Raw genomic sequence first — 25,561 nt, forward strand, 5'->3', positions numbered from 1 at the left:
TGCAAGGGGCCGGGCTGGCTCAGAGGCTCCACAGGAGCAGCGGGGCTCCCTCCCAGGCCCTGTTCACACCAGTCTGGCCATCCCTCTGGCCCATCTACATTCAGGAGCCCAAGCAACTCAGTTTTCCTTTAAACAGATGGATGGCTTTGTGTCAGCCACATCATTCTGGGTTACAAAAAAGAAGRAAAAAACCCCACAAAACCACACACACCAGGACTGCCACCTTCCCCAGCCCATCCGTATCTGGATGGCTCTCCCAGCGCACAGCCCACTGACCAGCTTGGACGGCACAGGACTGTTTCAGTTCTGGAGACTGGGAGCCAAATATCCCGATGCAAAGGACGTACTAGGCATGAGGATGCTGTACAGATTCAGCCTTCCCGAGACGGTATCTCCATGAAAACTGGAACACGTTCCACCACGTTAATACTGTTTCCCTGGTGTTACTGAGCAAAACACTGCAGCTGTCTGGCCACCATTCCAGAGCTGGAAGCTTCTCCCACTTCCAAACTGATGAGTTACCATGGAAGCAAGGGTTGTGATGCTCGTCCTGGGAAGAATGGCAGGGAACTGCATATACTAATCGCTATTAAGAATTTGAAGATGACAGGTTGGAAGCCTCAGCATCCAAGTTATTGGTCAGAAAGCCATCGCACAGCTGGCTCTGGCTCCCACAGCCTCAGGAAACGCTTCTCAAAACAAACCTTGGTGTAAGGGACTAATTAAACAAGCAACGTGCAAAACATTATTTCCCCTCCAGAAAAATGAAAACAAGCTCACATTAGAAGGCAATTWAAAAAAATCCAACAAGTTGAAAATAATCCCAAGCATTAATGCCTTAACAGAAGAGTCGCTAGATACCTTGATCTACAAGGCTACAAATCTGCCCCCATCAAAACCAGGCAAGTTCCAACAGCCGAGCACCCCTTCTGGTTGTGTTTTGCTTGCCAGCCACTCGAGCCCTTTGGCTCCTCACGCTGAGGGTGCTGACACAAGACAAGCTGAGCCCCCTCTTCAGGGACATGGCACAGGGCCAGCTGTGAGGGAAACACCCTACTCGGCACAAAGTGCCATGATTTTGTCTCCTGTTGCGAGCACCGAGATAGTAGCAAGACCTGACACAGGCATCAAGAAAGACTCAAGTACCCGATCCATGACATAGACACCCTATCTGAGGGCAACTGCAGCTGTACGTAGTTGTTCTGAGCACCATGACTCAAAGACTGGATTTGCACCCACTCTGTGTTAAGCAGGTGACAAAACTGTTTGGCCACAAAGAGTGTGAAGGTTGGTTTTRTAAAGGAAGTTTGAGCTGAGAGAGACTCCTTAATCGGTCTAGAAACTCCCTCAAAGGTGACCTGAAAAAAATAGTATTATTTAAACTGAATGAGGAAGAAGTAATCCATGGCTTTCTCAGGATTTTATATACTAATACTGCTCGGCTTGAGCATATTCACAAACTCCCCCTGAAGTTAACAGAACTGTTTCGGCAAAGAAAGAAGTTCTAGCAGGAGTTTTTCTTTGTTGTTGTTTTTCCTTTGCAGAGAACCACATATGCAAAGCCTAGATTTGGCAGATTTAACTGACACAATGAATGTCCTTCCAGAGGAGCAGAATTTTTCCACAGAAACTGAAAAACGAGGAGTTCAAGTAACACCTAGATTTTGTGAACTCGGGTTAATAAAAAATAGTAGCCTAAAGAGTCTTAACTGGACTGAAACACAAGTTCAGCAACCATTGACACTTCAGTGTCACAGGTAAGGTTACTGAAAAATGCCAGTAGAGAACATTCAAGTAGTGAAGAAAAATCTTTTGATCAAAGTTAGGGTATCTCTAACCAAGTTCATCTCCCCCTTCAGTAATGGGAGCTGTGTTTGTAATAGAACTGGAGATCCATGTACTTGAGTAGTATTTATCATGTTGCTCTGTCAAACTAAGCTCCAAAGGGAAAGGACTCTGCCTGACAGATCARGAAACTGCTGTTGCAAAATAAATACTGACAAATTCATACATATTTTTCGCCATAAAAGTCGGTATGGGACTGCGAAAGGATGAGACAGTGTCTAGGAAACCAATCTTCACTTGAAATCCTCCCTGGTGCCAGAGCAGACACAGATGAGAGGAAGAGTAGCTCTGACTCCAACTGCTTCTTGTCCATTGATGGGCAGTTAGAAGCTGTTAAGATATGTTGGCAGGAGGCACCAAAACCTGCTGGCACTGGGTTTGATGTACACAGTTCAAATGAGAGAGCACTAAGTACCTGTAAAGCTCAATTTTTTTTACAGTAGGGTCACAACATTTCAAAGCTTTCTCACCAAAGAAAGCCTAACAAATTGTATACCTTAAAGCACCTGCCTAATTAAAGCAAAAGTTCTTTAACTTGTAAAACATATTACGAGAACCGACCACCGTGAGCAATAGTAACTGAGGAAAAAAAGGAAAAATGAAACAAGGGAAAAACAAAACAAGTCACAAGGCCTTCAGAGCACAGAGATGCTACGGACGCAAGTTGGCTGCAAATTTAAATGCAGAAATTGGGCTTACTTAAGAAAACCAAGACTTTCAGCATAAAAAAATGAGGGCTTAAACTGCCACCACCGTGCCTTGCTTCTGAGTGTAGCAAACCTTGGTAAAGCAAGAACCGACTCTCCCATGCAATCACGAGGCAGCCGACAATCCCTCTTCCTCTATCCATTTTAAATCTCCGAACAGCTGGCAAAAGTAGAGTGCATTTCTCAAAGCTCTCCAGGAATACTTTGGCTAGTTTCATAGCAAAGACGCAAATAACCTGTTGCTCTGCCACTTGTCAGTGCTGCAGCAACAAGTAGSGTCACAAAGAACTTGAGTTTTGCAGACACATCCCATTACCAAAAGGGAMAGTAACTGCAAAGGGATGGGAGATGGGCAGAGGCCAATAGGGAGCTACTAACAAGTCTGATCTATTGTCCAGAAGGAGCAGCAATTCGGAGGACTCGTGGATGAGCAAGATTCCAGTAGACTCCACCTTCAGCTCTGTTTTTACTGGTGTCAAAATGGCTCAAGGTGGGACAGTGTGCACCAAATGCTGCCTGTGAAGCCTCTCACAATCCAGTTCACCTGGGTCACCTCAGTAAAGTTACAAAAAACAGACAAAAGAAAATATTACAGTTTCTCCCCAAAAGCCAGGAGGCATAACTTCCTTTGTGAAAGTCCGTAGCGAGCTGGTTAAGTGGTCCAAACGGTTGGAGGACAAGTCTGATCTTCTGTGGTGATGCAGCCAGAGGTATCTGCTTTTACATCTGTACATGACACGACCACGAGCGCGGCTTTAAGTAGTCCAGGAATGTGGGCTGGAAAATAGGGACAGGTAATGTGTCAGTCCTAGGCAAACAGCAGCAGCTGAAGAAAATCTGTTCGGTCCCCCGGCAGGGGAGAYGAGACATTCGCACCCTGCAGCCCAGCTCTGCCTCCACTCAGAGATATGGAAGTGGCTACAGTCATAACAGGTTGTTCACCCATCCTCCCTCTCAGCCCAGCTGCGACACCAGTCGAACGCTGTGTCCTGTAGCACGTGGTGTCAGGAAGCGGTCCCTTTCACAACTGTGAACTCAAAGCAAGGCAAACTCAAAACCAAGTTTAGTTTTCCAGGAAACACTCTAGGGCAAGACTGAGGTCAACCGGCATAGCAGAATTTTTTTTATTATTGTTTTTTTAATAGGAAACTGGATATCAGAAGTGAGTTATATTTTGTCCACTTGATTTTAGAGCTGGACCCTTACTTTTTCTGCTTTTTAAGCAACCAACTCACTGCCATCCACACCAGAGACTRGCAAGGGCTCTGTTTTTAGGTTCAGTTTTTGTGGGCACCTTAGAAGAGTTTCTCCTGACCTTGTTGACCAAATGCTACTGCTCCATTCACACAGCCTGAATGGCCTAATGTGCTCTCAAGCAGTAACTTATGCCCTCCCAGATGATGTGGGAAAAAAAGTTTCAAGTACAATATGGCACTAGGCACAGAAAGAGCACTAGTGAAAGCAATTCTATTAGACAAAGCCTTCCTAGAGTCTCTACAGCTCCTGCAGTGAATGCATTTAATGAACTGATCCTGTATATTGTCAGAAAGGCTCATGCCATTTAACTCCTGCCCTGTTCCCGTGGCAAGGAGGAACAAGCTACGTGCACGGTCAGTTATTGCATGAGGAAGGCTGGTCACTCACATTTTCCAGAGGGCAGTACTGGCGGGCATACCACTCCTGGCTGTAGAGGCAAATGATGACACCTTGGCCCAGGAAAAGGGACGTCCACATAATCACATTCCAGATAGGCCCTTTCCGCCTATCATTAAGGATGAAGTTGAAGACCACTGGAAAAAGGTGAAATGAAAGGCAATATTCATAAGAAAACGTCAAGATTAAGGAGTCAAAGTTTCACTGGCTCTACTGCATATCCCCTTTCCTCCCCATTATATCTCTGCCCTGAGCAACCCACGGCTGTTCCAGTCACTGCAGCACACACACAAACCCATCTATACCTAGCGTTATAGCAAAACCTATGAGTTGATCTAATGCTACGAAAACCCAGCCTGCCAAAGAAGCTGGCACAGCTCTTGCTTGGGATCAGTATTGCTTATGCTAGGCAGGGGACCAAAACATGCTGACAGAGATGCCCTAGGGCTCCAGCCTAATTCTTCCTATTTCAGAACCCAAAAGAAAACATCCAAAGTCCTAACTTGTAAAAAACAGGCCCTTCTCCTTGATATAAGAGTTAAGTAATAATTTGTCTCTTGCTGCAGCTTTGAGGAAGACCACTTCCAGTCTGCTGACATGTATCAGTTTAAGGCTTTGCAAAGAAGAATTAGTACTATTAACAAACGTAYATCAGTATATCATATATAGCCTTCTCCTGCTCACCATTGATGCCTTGCTTGTCCCCAAGACCCAAGTTTGCAAACCCAGTCTGTAGGTGCTGAGCTAATTAGCTGCACAAATCCATCTGGAAGGTCCAGGCCCACAGCTGTGGGCTCCTGGATAAGGAACAGTGCTGTGATTCAAGAGCAGGTTGTTAATGGGACCAGTAGTCTCTTACATGCTATCAAAAGGGCAAAACTTATCTGAGAACCATGCTCATCACCAGCTCCCCAAATCTACAACACTCACATGCTCTCTCAGGAACTTACTTCCAAAGCACATGAAGAGGCAGAAGAGAACTGGATAGAAGAAGCCGAAGCAGATAATCAGGACATACTCATGCACGGCAGCTGAGACAGTGAAGACTGACAACATAGCTGCTGCTTTGAACTTCTTACCAAAAAACTGAAAGAGAGATTACAACGATGGATAAGCTRTGCCACTGTGTTTTCAGCCTGTTCGTTTCAGAGTCATTTGCCTGAGCTAAAAAGGATTTGCTCCAACCRAAACACCTGAAGCATTGTGTGCTTTCAGCCCGTGGTAGATTTTAAGCATTCATCTTCATGCATCTTTCTGCTTTGCTGCATTTATACTCACCTCGGCTCCACTCATGAGGTATCTATCAGAGTTTATCAAAAGACAGAAAAGGAGGTAAGACTTGTGCCAAGTAGAGGGGGTTCCAGATCTCCATTTTACACACACACACACACACACACACACAGGACTTGATTCTGAACAACAGATGCTCCAAGAGAGCTACTCACATGAGCAAAGTTGAATCAGCTATGGACTTTACAGACAGCAACGCTCTTTTTTTTGGCAAGTGTACTGTATTGCTCAATAATTAAATGTTTATGTAACCTTTGCTTAACCTGGAATATCATATGCTGGAAGGTAAGGCTTATAGGATACTACATAGTAGCAGCTTGAGACCAGAAAATATTTCAGACATACAAGTCCTTATTCACTTGCCACTGTCTAAACTTATCCAGCTAGYGAAGCTTGCTGGTGAAGCTTGAGAYGAGAAGCTGCAAGTTTTTAACACCACTAAAGAAACTGCTTTTTCCTGCTGCTCAAACAARAGATACTGTTAGATATTTCTTAGTACCAAACAGGTTTCTAGAAACAATCTGTGACAGTATCACTTCCCCCACCACCTTGAATCAGAAAGATTAAAAAAAGGCAAGTTAGATCTGCGCTTTGTTAGGTGTAAGTCACTGCAGAACACCACCAGCTCACAACCACTGCAAGACACAGAAAACAACAGCTACAAGTTATTCATTTTAATTCCTCTGCTTGCAAATTCTCTATCCCTCCCAACACTTTTTCAGACAAGCTTCTTTTGGGGGGGGGACCAGGGGAGAAGAAGAGGAAGGAAAAATGCCTTGCYGTTTATGGAAGAGGTTTACGGAAAAGACTTGCTTGCTACTCACCCAAAGGAAGTCTCTGTAAGCATAGTAGTAGAGCCAGTCATGTACCACTACATTCCAGGTTCGATAGTAGTTTGCATAGGAAGTGGAGTTCCACCAGTCCTGAAAGCATTTAAAAGAACCAATCTAAACAAGCATAACTCCTGTTTTTATCTTCTTTCAGCGATACATTGATTCAAGTAACACCAACAGAAATGGCACCATAAAAYAGTGTGTACCATTACTCAGAACTAAATATAGTTTTAAGTGCAAAACATTGCATCTCAGAATGCACTGGCTGATATGCCAAAAGAGTACTAAACATATGTTAAGGTCTGGTGTCTGCTTCTGTTCATGAACAGGTTATATTACTGTAGGGAAAAAAAAAWTTWAAAAATCAGACTAAATAGGTCTGTCCTCTTCTACAGGGTAGAGCAGGGTAGCAACAAATTTAAACCCAAAGACAACAAAACAAGCAAAGACTGTGGATGCTCCATTTATTTAAATCAYCCAGTTTCCTTCTCTTTCCATTTGAGAAAAGAATTCTAGAAGCTTTATAAAACTTCACCTATTGAGAGAATGAAAAGCTGTCTCTAATGACAGTCTGTAGCTTGTGCATCTTACCTTATAGAACATCCTATCTGCAAAGCGCAGCATCTCAGCAAATGCATTAAGCCAACAGTGAAGGAATGCAAAGAAAACCAGGAAAAGGATCAGGACACCTGGAAACATGCAGTGTCATAATGATTACTCTTTTTTTTTTTGCTCAGGTATAATCAGGAATATGTAACAGTCAAGACTAGTCTTAGACACACTAAAATGGGAACTTTATGCTACTGATGCAAAAAAGCCAATGTATTTGAATTTTTGACCACACTGAGTCCCTCTTACACCAAGAAGCAATTGCAAGGCTGCCACAGAGCCTAGAAATTGCCTCTGAAAGGCTTAATTTCAAACCCAACTTGTCATTTTGTGCTGTTCCTTCTAAAGTTTATCACCACAACACCAAAGCCTCCCCACAAAACTGCTAAGCTCAGCCTACTACTTCCCTCAAAAGGATTCCCCTTCTGCTTCTGCAGGGCACAAAGTGCTGTTGTCTTATGTGTCTAATACAAAACACTCCTCTCCCCTTCCTTCTGCAATTGCAGAGTGACCCTTACCTGGCAGAATAGAATTGAAGATGCAGAGAACCAGGCCTCGAAGATTAAACGTTTCTTGACTGCTGTTGCGGAACTGAGGAATGCAGAGTCTCACAAAGATGTAGTAGGCATAGAAAAGTGAACCAAGMACCTGGAAGAAAACAACTTAGCTCCACAAGAGAAACACACAATTAACACACACACTACAACTCCAGGAGAAGGGCAGCAGCTGCCAGCACAAGTATCTTATTTTACATTGCTACCTATCAAGCTTCCTAAGGGTTCCGACAAAGTAAGCCATAATCACCTCTACAGCACTTTGACAGCTAAAAAGCAGTGTAAACTACACACTACTTTGGGTGCTATTCACGTAAGTTATGATGCAAAAGATTTGCCAGTGTAAGTGTGGAAGGTACATTGTGAGCTAGGTCTGAAACAAAAGTGATTGAAAAATAAGTGTGGTTCAGTTTAGTATTAAATCATATTTACAGGTCAAGCCACCTCACAGCTTACCTGGCTCATGAACTCAGCCTCCAGAAGCAGAGCTCAAAGTACAAGTCACTGCTTTAAAGCGATCTGACTGCAAATGGCAAAAAGTCTTTTCATGCTTTGGGTAATTTGTTTTTAAATACATATGTATCATGCAAAAATGAAGGCTGTGACCACCTCCTCAAAATTCAAACAAAGTCATTATGTGGAAGTACATCTGCAAGAAGCCATTGAAGCTCATGTCCAGACAGGCTCTTTTGACCCTGAAGTAAAGATCTGGTCAGACTTGAGCTCAATAATTACCAAAATCTTCATTTCATAATTGGTCTTAACATCTGGAAAAAGTGAAAATGCAGTGCAACGGTGGTCAGTCAGCAGTCAGGTGGTCAGTCGGCATGGACACTGCTCCCTCTCGTTTCCCAAAATGCAGTTGTAGTTTGTATGGAATGGCACTGACTTAAAGTTACTGGAAAGGCTCAGTTAAACACGTGTTTTTTTAGACTCAAGATGATCCTCTCTGTTTTTAATAACTAAAAGGTATTCTTCTCTAATAAGCCCCAGACCAAGTAAAAAGCAGTTCAGTGCTAAAGGCATAACCATTTAGCAACAGTTTGGATGATTTCTTAAAATGCATTAGTCAACTGCATTACTCACCTGTGCAAACTTGGTAGCTACATACCCCCATCTTATTGTGGGATTCCTAGGAATAAAAATGCACAATGTCACATCTAAACAATCTCAGAGCAGCAAAAGCCTCCCTTTAGTTACCAATTTTAAAACCCTGTACCCTAAAGAAACCATTTTAGGAATTCASAGGTTCTTAATCTGTTAACATCTTACAAGACAACTGCCCAAATCACTCGTTCCTTCCTTYCAACTAGAGCAACACAACTTGGACAATCCCATAAACTGGAAGGTATCTTGAGAGCAGCATTTGCAATTACGTAGGAGGTGGTTATCCACCCAGCAGTTGCACAGGATCGCTGACTTCACACTGTCAAAGCGCAACAAAACTGTCCAGGAGCACCTGGTTTTAGATGAGTCAGCCTACCTCCTCAAACTCATAAGACAGGCTGCTTACCAGCGTCACCTGAAACTCAAGTGCAACCCCTCTACAAGCTGCCTGCACTGCTCCAGCAACGCAGTAGAGAGCTCATACAGGTGCACTTCCCAGGGAGGAAAAGCCACAACTGGAGAGTCAGAATATTCCTAGTGGTAGAGGGAGTTTGTATGACTGAGTTCTACAGAGACACTTGTCTCATCCTTGCCAAGGTAAGGACTCAACCAGATCTACCCGAAAGCTGCAACTCATAAATGGAATAGATCACATCCAGGGATGCTTAATGCTAGCTTYAGTTTTATAGTTTGCTTTAATGTATTATTGATGTTGCTCATATTACCTGGGATAGCTGTCTCTATAGATGAGGGTGGGAGCAAAGAGAAAGTACAGGTACTGAGTAATTCGGGGCACAGGTACAGGGCCTGGAAGAAAGGGGAAAAATGCAATACTCAAACTGTGCACTGAAGGGTCAGTCGCTGCAATCCTCTTTTATAACCTACTACCCATTTCACTTCAAAAAAGTCAGTCTGGAATGAGATGCGTGAGATATGCAGAGAAAATTGAGCAAGTTAAGCTTACCTAGGAGAATTAGTCCCAAGAAACGGTTTAAAAGTTAACAGCAGTAAGCTAACACCTTGACATATTTTCTCCCCACCTAGGAAAGATGGCCAGTTGGACTCTATGATCTTAAAGGTCTTTTCCATATCAACGTGGGGGTTCATGCTCCGCTCTGACATGCCTTGCTGAAAGAGTCTATGGTTCAAGAACTGTTGGCATTTCAACTAGGGTACTGAAGTAGGTGGCAGGAAGGCAGCCTCTGCCTTTTCTGCAGACAAGAGCAAGCAAAGGCAAGTCCTGYTGAAGCAAGATCTAAGATCAATAGCTTAGTCCCCAAACAGAATTGTCTAAGGCCAAATTGTATAAATACTGGATCAAAAGATTTGGGCTGAAAATCATCATGCAAAGTTCTGGCCTGGAGCCTCCTCAGCTCCCCAGTCAAGTCACCTACCCAAACATCACTTGTCTCCTGTTCACGTGGCTAGCTCAGAGCAGAGGAGGGGATGCAGGAGCCCTTTGCACGCAGCTGTCAGAAGCAGCGCAGCAAGTTACTCACCCGCCTTCTCCTTCACAGACGACAGGACCTTCGGAACGTTCTCTCGGACGAAGGAATGAGCCTTCATAACAAGGCGGACCTGTACAATCGAGATAGAGACTGCATTTCAGAACAACCCATTTGCCATGCTGGTGTCTTGCCAATTTACCCCTTCCAAAACAAAAGGCTGATTCCTCTGGCCACAAGTCTATTTAACTGACATGAATCAGAGCAGTGCAAATTGGGAATGCAGTAGTAGTCATGACTCAGAAAAACCAAGTATTTCATTTACACTTACAGGATTACAGCCAATGCAAGGAAACCAAAACAGCTCAAGAAATTATTAGCAAGTCAGCATATATCTAAAATTGAAACACAGAAATTTATCCATTTCAGTAGCCCAGTATGTTTTCAAATCCTGAAAGTGAGCTCAGCTCTTTGTGAGGATCTGTCTTATGGACACATTGCAGACTGCTGGTTCTTGGCAAGAGGAGAGAAAACAGGAACCCCTTGCTACCTATGTTTTTCTTTTGTTTTTRGAAGAATGTTGCAGCTTCCTTTAAACTACGGCACAAGGGGTTCTTAAGCTTAAGTGCTTAGCATCCTCAAGACAGAAATAAATGCTTCAGCCTTGCAGTGTGTTCAAAAAAATAAGAAAGTGCTTGAATAGGGTAAAAAGAGGAGTTTCTGGGCCAAAGTAAAGGTTACTATTTACTCTCTCATTAGACCTCTCAGAAGTCACCTCAGAGCTCAACTTCATCTAGAGTTCTCGCTTGATTTTATGAATATGAAAAAAAAATCCGCCCTTTCGGAAAYGGGAACCTTCCCATTTGCATACGCTGAAGACCTCTTTCAAAGACACAAAGCAGCAACCCACCTGTTCCAGGATTACAATAAACCGGGAAGCTGGAGGCAGGGCATACGCTATAGCGACATAGGTTGATCCAAGCCCGAGCCCAACCGTCTGGAAGAGTGTGAACAGCGTTCCGTAGAAGATGGAGTGGATAACACGGTGGGAGGAACTGCTGTAGCCCTGGGCCCATCGGGAGAAGAGGCCGTATGGAACCACGACCGCAGCAGAGAACATGCAGAGCCAAGTACAGAAGACAACCGGAAGCTTTCCAAAAACAAAGACCAAAAGATCAAATCCCAGGACCAGCCTAGAAGGCACACACAAAAAGAAAATATTCAGTGTCCATTGTTTCATTAAAACACAATTCTATTTAACTTAATGGCAACAGAAGGCTAACTTCCCCAGCGATAGTGGTTTGACAGCTCTGTGAGAAGCCCCTGGGGCAGTTTCAGCTCTGAAGCAGAGGGCTGTCTGCTGCAGACTTAAGCGACCAACAGGAAGGACATCAGAAGACAGAAGATAAAAGACTCAAGTCATCAGTGCGGTGAGCACAGCTTATCTTCAAATTCCACAGGGCTTAAGCACAYTAAGACCAGTATATGCTTTAAGACTGTGCTCAAGCTCATCCCTGTTAAGGAGCAGCATGTGACTAAACCCACTGCTGAATCACAGTCCAAAAGAGCTTCTGGGGACACTTGCAGATGCTCACTCCAAAGATGTGGACACTAGATACTTCATTCATTAATCAAAATTCAAGAAGGACCAGCCAAAGTCAGAGCTTATTTTTATGTATAAGCAGCTCGTCTCACTCAAGCTCGAGTGGAAGCAGAACAGAGCAGCTTTCTTCCTCCTCCATAATCACAAAGAACTCACCCCTATTAGCAGATTATATAGGGCTAAATACCTGATTTCCTAATGCCCATATTACTATTAAATTACAATTCACTATGCAATATTCAGTACTGCATGAGCCAGTTTTAATACATGGACAAAAGGAACGATTATAATCGGTGGATAAAGCTACAGTTTGTCTTGAAGATAAGATAAATCAAGAAGATAAATGTGTAATCCAACTTGGATACAGCTGATACAGCTTGCAAAAAAAACACTATTTAAAGTAACAAGCAAGCGTGAGGAAAGCAGTCTTTCACAGTATTGTTCAGAACTGTATACCTGCAGAGAACAATATCCTTGAGGGTTTTCACCTGAAAAAAACAGGGCTCTAAGCACAAACATTTCGCCAGAACTGCTACTTCCAGAAAGAGAAGGGACTGCCGATGTTTTAAAGTGTTTTCCTAAACMTCATTCCCCTTCAGTCAAAACAGGCAGTTGAAAGCTGTCGTTTGGCTAGCAGCACTGGCTGAACTGAAGTGGTTTGTGTTCAGGAAAAACCCCTCTCACCAGTCGGAGAACTAAACATTTGACCTAACTGCACTGGCCACAGCCCCTCAGGGAATACACATGAATGCCTTTACAAATGCTTAGCTATCAGTTTTGAAATTATCACTTCACCTCAAAAGCTATTTCAGCACATGTTGTAAACATTTCAGTCACCTTCTCCCTTTTGCAAGGGTATCCCAGGAAAACCTTTCCTCCTTCCTTCACCATTGCACAGYGTCAGGGACCGCTGCTTCTTCAGAAGCACACACTCACCCTGCCCCTTGCTTTTCCAAAAGGGATCTTACCTTCCCTCATCAATGAAGTCCACTAAAAGTGTGCTGAGGATGAAGACGATGAGAAGAGCGATGAACATGTGGTAGATGGTCCTGATGTGACTCACTTCAAAGAGTTCACTAAGGGAGAGATTCAAACGCTATCAGGGCATGGAACATCACACCTCCAGCACATTAGCTTTTCAAGCATTTCACAGCAAGGTAAGAAGATATCAGTGCCATCCCAATCCAAGAGACCAAAAGTGAATGCATAGTTCAGAAGACAGTCTTCGTGTCTAGCACTTCCTCAGTTTAGCCACAAATAAACAATATTTATCATCTAAGGGGTACCAAGGAGACAGTAATTAAGGTTTGCATTAGGAAAGCCCTGCAAATTGTAGTAGAAACGGGCTAGAAAGAAATGAAGATTAAAAATAAATTAGTCCACAGGAGTTGGAAGAGAAGGAAAAAAAGACTATTTTACCAGCAAATGCATTGCCATTAGATTTTCCACAAAAAGAAAATAAAGCTAAGCTACTTACTCCAAGAGAGATCTCCTGGCAGTAAAGATTTTGCCATGTTCTGGAGGGGCTCTCAAAGTCCTGCAAACAGGACAGGTAAACATTCAAGACAATGAAGAAAATAAAGCTCCCAGGATGTATAGCCTTGTTACAGGATGAACCTAAAACTGACTTACTTGGCTTTGTGTAGGTCCTTCTCCGAACAAGGATCTGGAAAGAGTGAAGATGAAGAATCCAGGAGTGCTGATTTTGCCACCAAGCTGTTCACAAACTCCGTGAAGTGACTGTCCACCTCCTTCATGAAAGCTGGCTTCAGTTGCTGACAGAGTAGAAACAAAATATGGTGCTTAAGTCTCCAGCATATTTTCACAAGGGATCTGTGCCAGAGCGGCACAGGACAAGGCATTCCCAAAATGCTCCCATTCGACCTGTCAACAGTTAGTGCCAACTTGGCCAAGATGAGACTCCTACTCTGGCCTGTTCACACCTCCCAGGCCAGAGTACTTTGAATAATGTTTATCTTCTCTATCAGATGCAACACAGAGGAGGAAAGTAAACATCCCGGCCTTCACYAACACCTGCAGTGGCAGGGATTTCATAAATTTTATGGTGAGGGGAGGTGGGGCGGGGGGGAAAAAAGTTAGCTCAGGAAGGGAGCCCCAGAAAACATAGTCTTAATTCATCATACCATTAGCATTAAATCCAGTAGAAATAAAATTAATAAGATTTACATAAAGATCTCGTGGGTAGAATCTACTATTTAGTCTGGAATCATGAAGGCTTGGTGCGTTGGATAAGTTCTCCAAGTGTAGTTTACCCAAGATGCACTTTAAGGCATTTCACCACTCTCAAGTTAGTTGTTTCTGTAGAGAAGGACTACATTAAGCTCTAAGAAGCTATATGCTTTGCTGCAGTATAAACTCTCTTATTCTTTATATCAACATAAGATGCCTATGTGCAAATCTCACATGAAGTATTGTTCTGAATAGGAAACTAGGAAGCATGAACTCCCTGAAGGAAAAAAAATCATTTGTGTCTAGCTTAAAGAGCCTAAAGATCCCAAGATTTGTTCTTATCTTCACTTCAGAAGATCTAGTGATTTATAGGACTTTGGAGCATTCAGTTCCTCAATGTCAAACCCTCAGATGTTTGTTTTCCCAGTACTTGACCCTGGTGACGAAACATGACTGAAAGCCRAACCTTGAGCTCCCAGACCAAAAGTCTTTCCAGAAAGCTCATCTTCAGCACAGGAGACAGTTAAGTTTCAAGAAATGACTAGAGACCCAGTAGCATGTTTTGCTGTTAGGCAAGTGTCTATTAGTGAGGATTGCCTGGCATTTTCCCAGTTTCTGCACAGATTCATCTTTAAGGCTGATAGAACAGAAGTGAGAAACCCATTTTCAGTGAGGGCAAGAAAGCAGCGGTTGGTTCAGTGCAGAAGGGATGCATTCTCAAATGGCCACACATGGCTCACGGCTCTTGTCACTGGGTGCTATAGTTCACTATTATGTTAGAGAAAGCTGGAGCTGCTGTTTTTCTTAAGGAGAGAGAGGAAWAAAGCCTAGCAAAGCAAGGAAAACTCAGACAACTAAAATCAGGAGCCTTTAGCTCCAAGCTGCAACACTGATCTGGCTCATAGAGATCCTTCCAATAACTGTTTTTAAAGAGGCTTGTTCCCATCAACTCACACTGCTTATCAGTGATAGAACTGATTTTCCAGACATGCTTACACTGATTTTTAGGTGGACATGGCTGGGGGGGGCAGTAATATGAGCACCTCTTTCAACACAAGGGATTTTAATCTCTTATTAGAATAGATGCATTCTCACAGAGCGCTACTGTGTAATATGTTGCTTGGCAATTGTCACAAGTTTAACCCTACAGGAACATAAACCACAATCTAGTACGAGACTCCCTGGAAGTAAATATGCATCACATGTGTTTCTCATGTTCCAAAGCAATCAGATACAGAGACATCTCTTAAAACAGAGGGCACAAGAGGAAATTAATATTTAACTTAAAACATTTTCCTCTATTTGGCAACTGCCAATGTAAAACAAACAATCTTCCTAAGTATGTAATGAAACAGCAACTCTTAGTATCCAGTTACTCTCAAAAATTGCTTTCCCAGGGGTAGAGTCCAATTTTTCCCTCCTGCAGAGGTGATGTGGCTTTTTYCCCCTTTATAAACAGGAGTTGGAATACTGAAGTACTATAGCCAGTAACAAAACCAGTGCTTCCTGACACAATCTCARTTTACAGCATGCACATACACTCCTTTCAAAAAAACTGACATTCCTGCTCCTTTTGGAACAAATTTCTACACCAAAAGAATTTTTACAGCAACAGCAATCCTGTCATACCCCGCTCCAGTTGAGAGCACTGAAAGAGCTTCTGGAAGGAGGCTTAAAAGTCTTCCAGACAAGGAATCAGACAAATCCACTAAGCTTCATAATTCAATTTTAAAAATAAACCAGTCATTACAGAGTCAGAGGCAACTATGAGAAGAATGCTATGCCATAAAGAGCAGAAGCTGACTAAATTGATCCAAAGTTAGAGGAAGTTAAGCCAAATATCCCTGCAGCTTACTGCTGAAAATAAAGTTCCAGTAGTTCTCCAGTATTTCACCCACTCTTTAGTTATATTTTATTGTATTTTAATCATATTTTAATTACCTCTAATTATTTCTGATGTAAATTCACCACCCACTATCTGTTACAATGGGAAGACAGGGTAATACAGGGAAATATCTCAAGGGTACAGGCCGTTGTTTTCCTTCTGACTTACAAGCATTCCTTCTCTAACGCGTGTACAGGATTGTGACATTAGATGACTTCACCTTTACCATTGAAATCTCTGCAGTAAAGTGAAGCAAGAGTGCAGGACAATTTGCCCCGAAGAAGCCGTGTGCTAAGAAACAATAGAGAACACGGAGGGAGTGGTTCACTGTAAACTAACTGCATGTAACTTGGCCAAACGTCACCTCTCCCAGGGCGGTTTGGAAAGGTCTACAAACGCCTTCTCATCTCAGCAAAGACAACAGCAGCTTAAACTCAAAACATATTCATGCTGTTTCCTTGCGGAAGGAAAACGCAGGTGTTGCTCCATGAGAAAGAGTACGACAAAAGCACAGGAAAGTCTTCTCAACGGGTAAGAAAGAGAAGCTGTAGCATACAGGCTACATGTTGCCTATTACTGAGTGGATGGCAGGACACGGTCCTTTAAATGTTAAAAGTACAAGCTGTCAATGGAAGCAGAGTGCAGGGTCAGCAGACAATCGCATTGCCAGAAGGTAGCAGCGAGGGAAGTTCAACTTTACGACAGGCCAAAGAGTTCACCCTTATCTTTGGAGTTTACTCTTTTGGTGTCAGGTAAGAGAACTGCATTTTGATATTACCTCTTTCATGCAACTGAGAAAAATGATGAGGGGATAAAGGGCAGGAGGGGAGGGGTGGGGGGGGGAAGGCAAACACTACTCTTGGTATGTTCCTGAGAAGAATTTGATCCAGGACCGGTGCCTCTCCAAAAATCATCCACCGCAAATCACCCCCCTTCTCTCCACCAGCATCCATTAGAGCATATTTACCTCAGCTTCTGCTATGAGCTGCATTTTCCTTGTTATCACATGGTCGACATCAACTCGGCCTAAGGAAGGAAAGCAAATATTTAACAGTTGTATTTTCAGTGATATGACCTGCATGACTGAAAACACAAGCAGCAGCATCTGCTAGCTTAGCCACCAGTACTTTTCAAATGCTTTTAGCTTCTGCTAAGATTCCAAAAAGTTCAAAACTAAGCTGCACGAAGTTCATAAACTCTAAGTAAATATTTGAGACTCCCCTTTAGAAGCACAGTGTTGTAAGGCAAGGAAAAGCTGATAACATGCTGGACTTTAAAGCTTTATTTTCCATCAGCAACTCTGYAAGTCTTCAAGGTCTCTAAACGTGTTCAGCCTTGAAACAGCAACTAGAACAACCCCCAGAAGGTTATATGCAAGCGTACTGATCTTTTATCAGGGTTTTATCTTTTGCACAGAGAACTAGACATAAGATTGAGTTGTCTGGAGGTCTCTGTTGTTAATAGACAAGGTGGTCAAGTTGTGGTCATCTGCACAAACAGAGTAAGTTAGCAGCTCTGAAGATAGGCAGAACAGCAAGTTGGAATAATAGCTGGTACTGAGACCTGATTACTTCCACCCTTTCCATCCACCAAAATACTAGACTTTGGTCTGTGTTCCTCAATATGCTTTAGCACTTAAGCGAACAATCACATCTAGTTATGTCATGATCGCTATCTGACTTTGTCATTACCAGTATCTCACTGATATTCAGAACTTCAAAAATTCAATCCRTCTTCTGCATGAGCAACTATACATATCTGAAGGGCCTATACACATAGAAAAACCTTATAAACATCAAGGGGAACAAGATATACAATTAAAATTGCCATTTCAGACAACCCGTGTATAAAGAACATGCTTGTCTGCAGTGATGGCACCCTATTGGAAAATCACCTGGTATTTTACTTCACAATAATGAGAACTAAAACACAGAGAAGTTGCTTGAGAGAGGTTTTGGCATTTGCCTTTTTGTCTATAAGAACTGCTACACAAACTCAAGTTGTAGACTGAAGAATGGACTAGTGGTAGCAATTCATTACTTAGCAACCTTGTACTGCAGCAATAAGCACAAGAATTACTAACACTGCTGGTTGCTAAGTATGTCTCGCTTCTACAACAGAAAATAACCTCAGCATTTAAGCTTATACTCRCCAAGTTAAAGCAGTTTGTGGAAAGTAATTCAAAAGGGGTGTAAGAGCCTGTTTGAGTCCTTTCTGCCAGTCAGCTTGTGCATTTGGCTGAAATCAAATGCTCCCTCCTCCCCTCACCAAAAGCAAGCTTTCCCATGAGCAGAACTGCCCTGTATGCATCCGCTCCCCACTTCAGAATGATGTTAATATCCTCCCATTCACATGGCAGCAAGAAGCATCATGYCCTTGTCTGTTACAACAGCACAGAGTGCTACTGAACTTGCAGCACAAAAACTTCCAAAAAATAAAAATAAGGAAGAAATGAAAAGTAGGAAGTTGCATCTTTCTCTTCTACACAGCTGCCAGTCTTTAGGGCCCTATGAAGTGTGCTGGAAGCTGTTCAATGGTGCCAAACATGGGACTTTGGGAACCGTGCTACTTTCTCTAAGCGAAATTACAAATAAATAGCTATAACTTGGAAAACATACTTCCCGCCACAACTCTCAGTGAAGCCTCAGTTACCGCCACTGCCCAGAAGATGTTCCCAGAAAACAAAAACTTTGATTTAAAAGGTTGAAAGATGGACSTAGTTTTACAGAGACCCAAAGTACATCTTTAATGGTTGCGCAAAAGAGAGATCTGACACTTATGTTGTAACTGCTTAACTGCACACAGCCTTCTTTGTTACTCCACCCACACACACACTGCACAGGTTAGAAATACACCAAGGTTTAAAAACGCTCTAAATCAAGATCTGAACATCTTTAGTACACTCATGTAACAAAGCAAGTGAAACTATTTGTAACCTTCCTTGCCTCTTGTCCAGGATGAAAAAAAGTCTCCTGAAAAGAAGAGCCATCAAACAAGTCATTCTGCYACCTAGCACTGCCCAATAAACTCACACCAACTTACCAGACAGGAAACAGAGAAGTTGCAATTCAGGCTCTTTCCGAGTCATTCATCTTCTGTTGTGCAAGGCACCACTTAAAGACCTCAAAGAGCGTTCAAGAGGGAATCATCACATGGTTTTGTTCAAAAGGAATTGTGCGTTAATAGAAATTTGAATCTGTTCTCCTTTAACACTGAAAATGAAAGCTGACTTCCTCTGTAGCATTTAGGGACCGCAGCATCATTACAAGAGTTGGATTCTGGGTTGCACAGGACAAGTAAGCACAACCCGGCATTTAAAGCAACATGACATGTGTCTTAAGAGTGCAGGAATTAATTAAAAGCTCCTAAGAAAATCTCAAGTGAAGGTTATTATGAAAAAGTAGCAAATTCCCCAGGAGACTAAAGTAGCATTTGCTTTGAAAGAGCCCTGCTGCACAGAGTTCTGGAAGCTGCAAACTGAAAGGAGTTGTGCTCCCTTCCCATCAGAAGGGGTATTGGTAGGAACTTTCAGTGATCACTTATCTTAGGTTTGCTGGAACAGATTCTCCCAAGATCTTTGACACCTCTGCACACACACCTCCCCCCCCCCAAATTCCAGAGAGCTCAAATGTCAAAAGAACAAAGGAGTAATCAAGTAAGTTTTGTTGCCTTAGAAAACCAGGCTAAAAAGAGATCACCTGAAAACTGAGCAAAGTTCTAATTGGTAAACTTTTGTGAAACTACATTTCTCAAATCATTTCACACAAACTTTTCCAGAGAGTCAAATTTCCATTTTTCAACTTACTACTGTATATGCTATGGACAAGTGACATTGGGGTGACTATAGAATGAGAGTTAGTGCTGCAGCTTGGGATCCAGCAAAAAGTTTCCATTCAATAGAGGGCTGGATAGTTTAAGGGGCTCTACAATACAAACCGTATTAGAAAGCAGTCAGAAATTTTGCTTAACCACTAAGCCTGAAACTACAGCCAAGGGCACCAACAGGACTAAGTCATTTGAATAAAGGCAGGGCTTTTATGCAATATCATGGTTTCACCTTGTAATGAGTTCAGCAACCACAGCAACAGCCTGCAGTCCAGCACTCTGAAACATTCCCTGCCCAACAACAGCTGGGCTGGGACATTTGTTAAGGAGCAGCTAGGATGAGGTGGGAAACCGCTGTGCTGTCCAAATCACTGCAGAGCATTCACAATAGAATGCCTCTCTGCAGAAAAGCCAAGTCATATGAATAAAACTACAGTTTATAGCCACATGTACCTGGAGTGGATTGGACAGGTATCCACACCAGACAAGATTGTGTCTAACAAAAAACAAAACAAACAAGAAAAACAAACAAACCACACTCTCAGTCCAGAATCACTTCCCCAATGTTAAAGATTTTCATTTCAGAATCTCATTGCAAAGTCCTAGCTATAGGCTAATGCTTTTATACTCAGTATTGCTCTATCCTGGAGGAGTTTAAAAATATTAAAAATATTATCCTTAATCTTTCTTGACTGGGCAAGTTATCATTATGAGGTTACAGCAATACTGACAGAGGGACTTCCTGTTACTGTCTGATACCTGGATTCTAAGGCTCCTCTAGCCACTGGGAACGTTATCTGAAGGACAGCTATATTAAAGACATCTAGTCTACTGCAAAAAGGGAAGCTTTGCAGTCCACTGCAATACAACACATAATAATTGGATGCTAGCAAACCTTATTTTGAGTTATGCTCACTTACTGGGCCACCCAGCAGATAGAGGCAAGTTATGACTGAATTGACTCCACTGCTCAGCAGATCTGCCTAAAGAGCACACGATCTACGCGACTGCACCGCAACCTGGCGAGGGACTTGGTCCAGGGGTCATGCCCCCAGGAACACAGAAACCAAACCGACTCTGCCCTAGCAAAAGGGAACAGCTTTCTCTAATCTGTGGAGAGCCAGCATGTCCCTAGGGTTTGTTTTATTGCCAGAATCCACTTAAGATTAAAAGTGACAACTGTTTGATCCATGTCCCTGAAATACATCCGAGAAACTCAATTCACAGAGCTTAATCCTAAATTAATTAATCCATAAAAAGTAGCTTGTACAACTCGCTTGTTGCTGCAAGTCAGACACCTACGGTAAAGCAGCTTTCTGGATTGATCCCTGCTCCAGAGCTCCTTCCTCCTACATCCCTTAGTAGGCACACACTATTCATGCCACYTCATGAACTTTTGCGCCAAGAACAACCCACAGCAACCTCTTCCTTAGAGGATAACAACTCCTTTTCAAGACAAGCTTTACTAAACAGACTTAGCCTAACAAAGATAGGCCATAAAGCTCATTAGCAGACCAGCCACCAGACTTGCAATCTTTCCTGATTTCTAGGGAAAGATGGGCAGATTCCACAGACGGAAGTTTGCTATTTTGAAAGGTCTAATCTCAGGTTTCTGTAGGAGCTCAGTTGCATATGGAAGAGCTATGTCTTCGACAATCTTATAAAAATCTCTCTCATTAGTTCCTACTGCAACCATCTCAGCTTCTCTCACCAATAAGGTATTATGATCAATACCTCATTAAGCAGAACAGTTTTAGATTCATTTACATATTTTAGGACTATTCTTATTAAGGAACCCTGACTCTCAGCAAGGGATGATCTCTGCCTMGATCACTTGTTGACTCTATGCCAAYACAAAATTAGTTATAAATATAACACTGGAGGCAATACAACAAGAAAAAAAGGCTGCTTTCAGCCAGTAGCCAGTAAGCAGCCAGTAGCTACTTTCAGCTACTTTGTGGAAGTAAAATACAAGCTAAATCAGCACAACACAAACACAAAGACAGAAAAATCCTTCTGGCAATCTCAAAGCTATGAACACTTCCACCTTAATATAAACGGGGAAGAACCTGAATACAAACTGTTCAGTCAGAGAATTTGGCAAGCAATGAAACCATTTCCATCAATGCTGATGGAGCAGGAAAAACAAACAACAAAACCCACACAAACAAAAACCCCACACATGCTATAGAAGTGTAAGAACCAGGAACCTTCTTCCAAAGCCAATGCACAGATCTAATTACACCTCCAAATTATGCTTCTAAACAGGTTCAAGTCAGCCAATACATTTTATTTTTAACAGAAAAGGGATAACTGGCCTATAGGTCTCTAAGAAATTCACATACTCTGGGAAATAAACCACTTGTCTGCTTACACAAACTCAAATTTAAAAGCAGATTCTGACCTTAATCAGAGAAGATACCACATATCAGGTGGTATATCACATTAGTGGTTTAGCTTTTCTGCAGGAAAGGATCCTTTTCTGCAGGATTCCTCTCTAATCAGGCTGGAATCTCTTGACCACACTGAACATGTCTTGTTTAAAATTCTGCATGGCATTTACTATTAAGATGCCATGGTGTAAATAAGATGTTTTGGTATATCTGGCAATATAAGCCATATACAAAGACTAAGGCCTGATGAAAAGCTATTCCCAAGTAAATGGCTAGCACAAAGGAAACCATCTCCCTGAGAAATTCTTCCACTGAGCTTTTCTTTCAGCTCAGTTGGTGTAAACTCAGTAAAAAAAATATTGTACAACATGAAGAGACCACATATTCTAGACATCAACTTTGGAAGCCTTCATTCACATTTGAGTTGCTGACCTAGCCCAACTGCACAGAGAAGTTTCTAGCCAAAGGGATGCATCTTCCTCATGTCCTRTGATATGGTCAGGCATTAGAGGCTGACTCGTGCCTCCTGCAGCATTCACACCTGCGAGCACTGTGACATTTGTACTGCTCCTATCCCTGTGCTGAGCGAAGCATCTGCAGAAACCAGGAACACTGTTAAGAAGTCTTCGTGACCTTTCTGCTCAGCTGACAGCRACTCTGAGAGGCAGAGACTCCAAGTCTCACCAGAACAGGATTTCCATCAGCTTTCCTTGGTGTCCCTTACTGCACTTTGGACTGCATTTGGACTTTGCACTTAGCTACAGACAAGCTCAGATGTGTCAGTCTAGAATGATATCCAAGTACTCATTTTTAGATGTTTTAGCCCCAACTCCAGCCTGCTCACAGTGCTGCAAATTCCTTGGCCAACTTAAGCTTTGGAAAGACGGAATCAAAAAGAGGGACACGGTAACTTGCTAGCACTTCACAAAAGTGCATGGGTCTGCCCAAACAGATACAACTGACAGATTGTGGCTCTAACACACCTGTAAGGAATTCACTATACCAAATAAGCATCGAGAGTGGTAATATTGCAGCAAAACCCAGCAGGAATACGTCTGTGGAGGAAAGCTCAGCATACACTCAAGAGCTGCTCCAGGACATTTACTTGCTCTGAACCCAAACTATCTACCTGCAATGACATTGTTGCATTTCAGAAGGATTAAAAACAAAAGGGCTTATCAAGAAGGGGAACACTCATCTGTCAAGTGGTAATTACCATAGCTATACTTATTCTTCATCCACAAGCCAGCAAGAGCTCAAATCCATGTGTAAATTAAGGTGTTTCCATAGATGATGAAAGAGAAGCCTGCCTCTAATCCCATTATATTTTGTTTTCCAATAGAGACTAACTCCTTGAACCCTAACACTTGAAAACTTCTAAAAAGAGCATTATCGGAACAGTCACATTTGACTAGCATAAACACTGTAGAATGAGATTTTAAGGTTTCAGTCACGTCAAGTGTTTTTTGCGATAGTTTTCCCTCCAAAAATTCTGTTAAAAAAATATAACTGTTCCTAAAATGTATAGCATAACTCAAGTCCAAGACTAACAGTGCCCAGAGTCCACAGGCAAAACCTAGACACCCATACAATTTCCCTACAAGTCAATGGACAGAAAGTACATGGCAGCAAACCCACAAAAACCAGCTCAAGTCATATTACCACTGATGTGGCCATAATACAAATTAATACACATGCAATTGTTTGTTCTTGTATTACACCTTGTCTGGCAGCCAAGGTCGACCAGGTTAACCYGAATCTGCTGAAGAAATGGAGCTGGTCCCCGTGGAGGTCTCCCATGGAAACCAGTCTAAGAACAAAATAACTGAAATCCAAGCATGAAGAGGCCATACCTTGGAGCTGGGAAGCACACCCTAGAGGAGATCCTGTGGCAGAGACGGAACTAATCCCAAACAAAAAATAAAAACAATAATTAAAATCTCACCGTTGCTTGCACTTGGGAGCGACCTCTCACCCTCAGGTCTCCTCTGCATTTCTTCATTCTCAGAGGTCCTGCAGGTCATAGTGGAGCCAGGCTGACGTTTTCTTACAAAGTCTTCACCCGCCATTGTTGTCTAGATGGACAAAAAAAAGGATAGGAAATTATTAATGAAGAAACTCATTTATTCTTTACACTAGTTAAGAATAGATCAACATAGCCTTCTTCAGAGTAAAGTTTTGTTTTTTTCTTTCCTTCCATTAAAAATGCAAAGCAAGGGTAGGGGGTAACAARCATAAATGCATCAGCCCTTTATGATGGATCACACTTCCTGCTTTTTCCCCCTACTGCAAACACTGAGGAGTGAAATAGCCAAGCAAACGCCTCATCATTACCACCATAAACATTCTCTTCACCAAAACTCTAATTATATAATTACAATTGCCTCTAAATCTTTGGGAAATCCTAAAGTCCCCAAAGCCCCTGCACATGCATCTGATGGCAAAATTTGTCTTCCAAGAGATCTTGCTCTGCARGGGGGAAAGGGGGAAAACACCACAGGCACATCACCTGCAAGCTCTTGTCTTGAGTCAGTCCCCTTCCTGTCAAGCCTTCAGTTTTACTAAAAAAAGCAGCTTCCTCAATAGATCCTTGTACTTTATTTGGCCAGACAATGGTCAGATTGCAAACCAAGGGGAAAAACAGGAAGAGAGAAATAGTTTTGAAGTACACCAGATTCAGGGGCAAAAGGTTACAGATGAGTACAGAACTGTCTGCAGTGAACACCTGAACCGCCAGAGTTAACCTGAAAACACAGAAGATTCTTGGTGGGAGTGTGGGGAAAGAAGGAATGTACTTATTTAAGGTCCAATTTATTCAAAACACTGGCACCAGTACTTCTGGAAGAGGGAAATGAGACTTTCATGATTACATGTTGTCTTGGCATCAGCTTCCTGTGTTTGTCCTTCTTAAAAAAAAGTCACCTCCCACCTTCCTTTGGAGCACCACAAAACACAGAAAATTTTGCAAAAATATAATTACTCGTGCCAGTTCTGCCAATAGCTATTACTACCACCCTCTTAACTAACCCTCTTGGCTTTAAATGCACCACAGTCGCCAGCACAAAAACATCAGTCCCATTCCTCTCTTCCCACCTTTACCAGACAGCCCTAAGTATGGACACTACCCCATTTTTTAAGCACCAAGAATCATATTGCCTCCCCACCTAGGGGCTTAGTACTGTAAGGAGACCCTGGACAGGGGGGCACTTCAGTCGTTCTGCTCTTACATGTGCGAGATGCCCCAAATCACATCACCCTGCAAGAGCAGCCAGGTAACAGGGGCACCTGGGCCACCAGGGAGCCTCTCCAGTGCCTCCCCATCAAAGCTACATCTCCTCGCAAGAAGGACAGAGTTTCCTTCTTCTRTCCTTGTATTCGCTGCCCTCACTGAGGGACGATAACGATACTCCTTCCTATTCAGTGTGGCTGTACAGGTGGCGGCAGGACCCGACTGAAAAAGCTAAGAGAAAGAAATCAGAAGTAAAGAAATCCAGGATGGGAGAAGGAAGAACCACACGCGGAAAGGAGCTAAAGCGATTAGGCAAGAGAGCCATGACCATAACCGAACTTTATGTAAATGCCCACTAAAACAACACCATTCAGATGCGACAAAGTCTTTTTG

The 25,561-nt window shown here is 42.6% G+C and overlaps 1 protein-coding gene across 1 annotated transcript; it reads right to left on the reverse strand.

Annotated features, from left to right (window-relative positions):
* Positions 1-24,010, reverse strand: SOAT1 (sterol O-acyltransferase 1). The gene is made up of 15 exons (XM_026039827.1): positions 23,885-24,010; positions 16,689-16,747; positions 13,279-13,421; positions 13,124-13,183; positions 12,615-12,722; positions 10,954-11,236; positions 10,098-10,176; positions 9,324-9,405; positions 8,578-8,623; positions 7,456-7,585; positions 6,920-7,017; positions 6,320-6,418; positions 5,156-5,291; positions 4,197-4,342; positions 1-3,329 (listed from the first exon to the last, which is right to left on the reverse strand). The coding sequence occupies exons 1-15, from the start codon at positions 24,006-24,008 to the stop codon at positions 3,273-3,275; spliced, it is 1,650 nt and encodes a 549-aa protein (XP_025895612.1). The 5' UTR covers positions 24,009-24,010; the 3' UTR covers positions 1-3,272.
* Positions 24,011-25,561: the final 1,551 nt, after the last annotated feature.

The sequence above is a fragment of the Nothoprocta perdicaria genome, unplaced genomic scaffold, assembly GCF_003342845.1.
Source record: "Nothoprocta perdicaria isolate Ctin4 unplaced genomic scaffold, notPer1 scaffold_243, whole genome shotgun sequence".
In the NCBI taxonomy this organism is placed as follows: domain Eukaryota; kingdom Metazoa; phylum Chordata; class Aves; order Tinamiformes; family Tinamidae; genus Nothoprocta; species Nothoprocta perdicaria.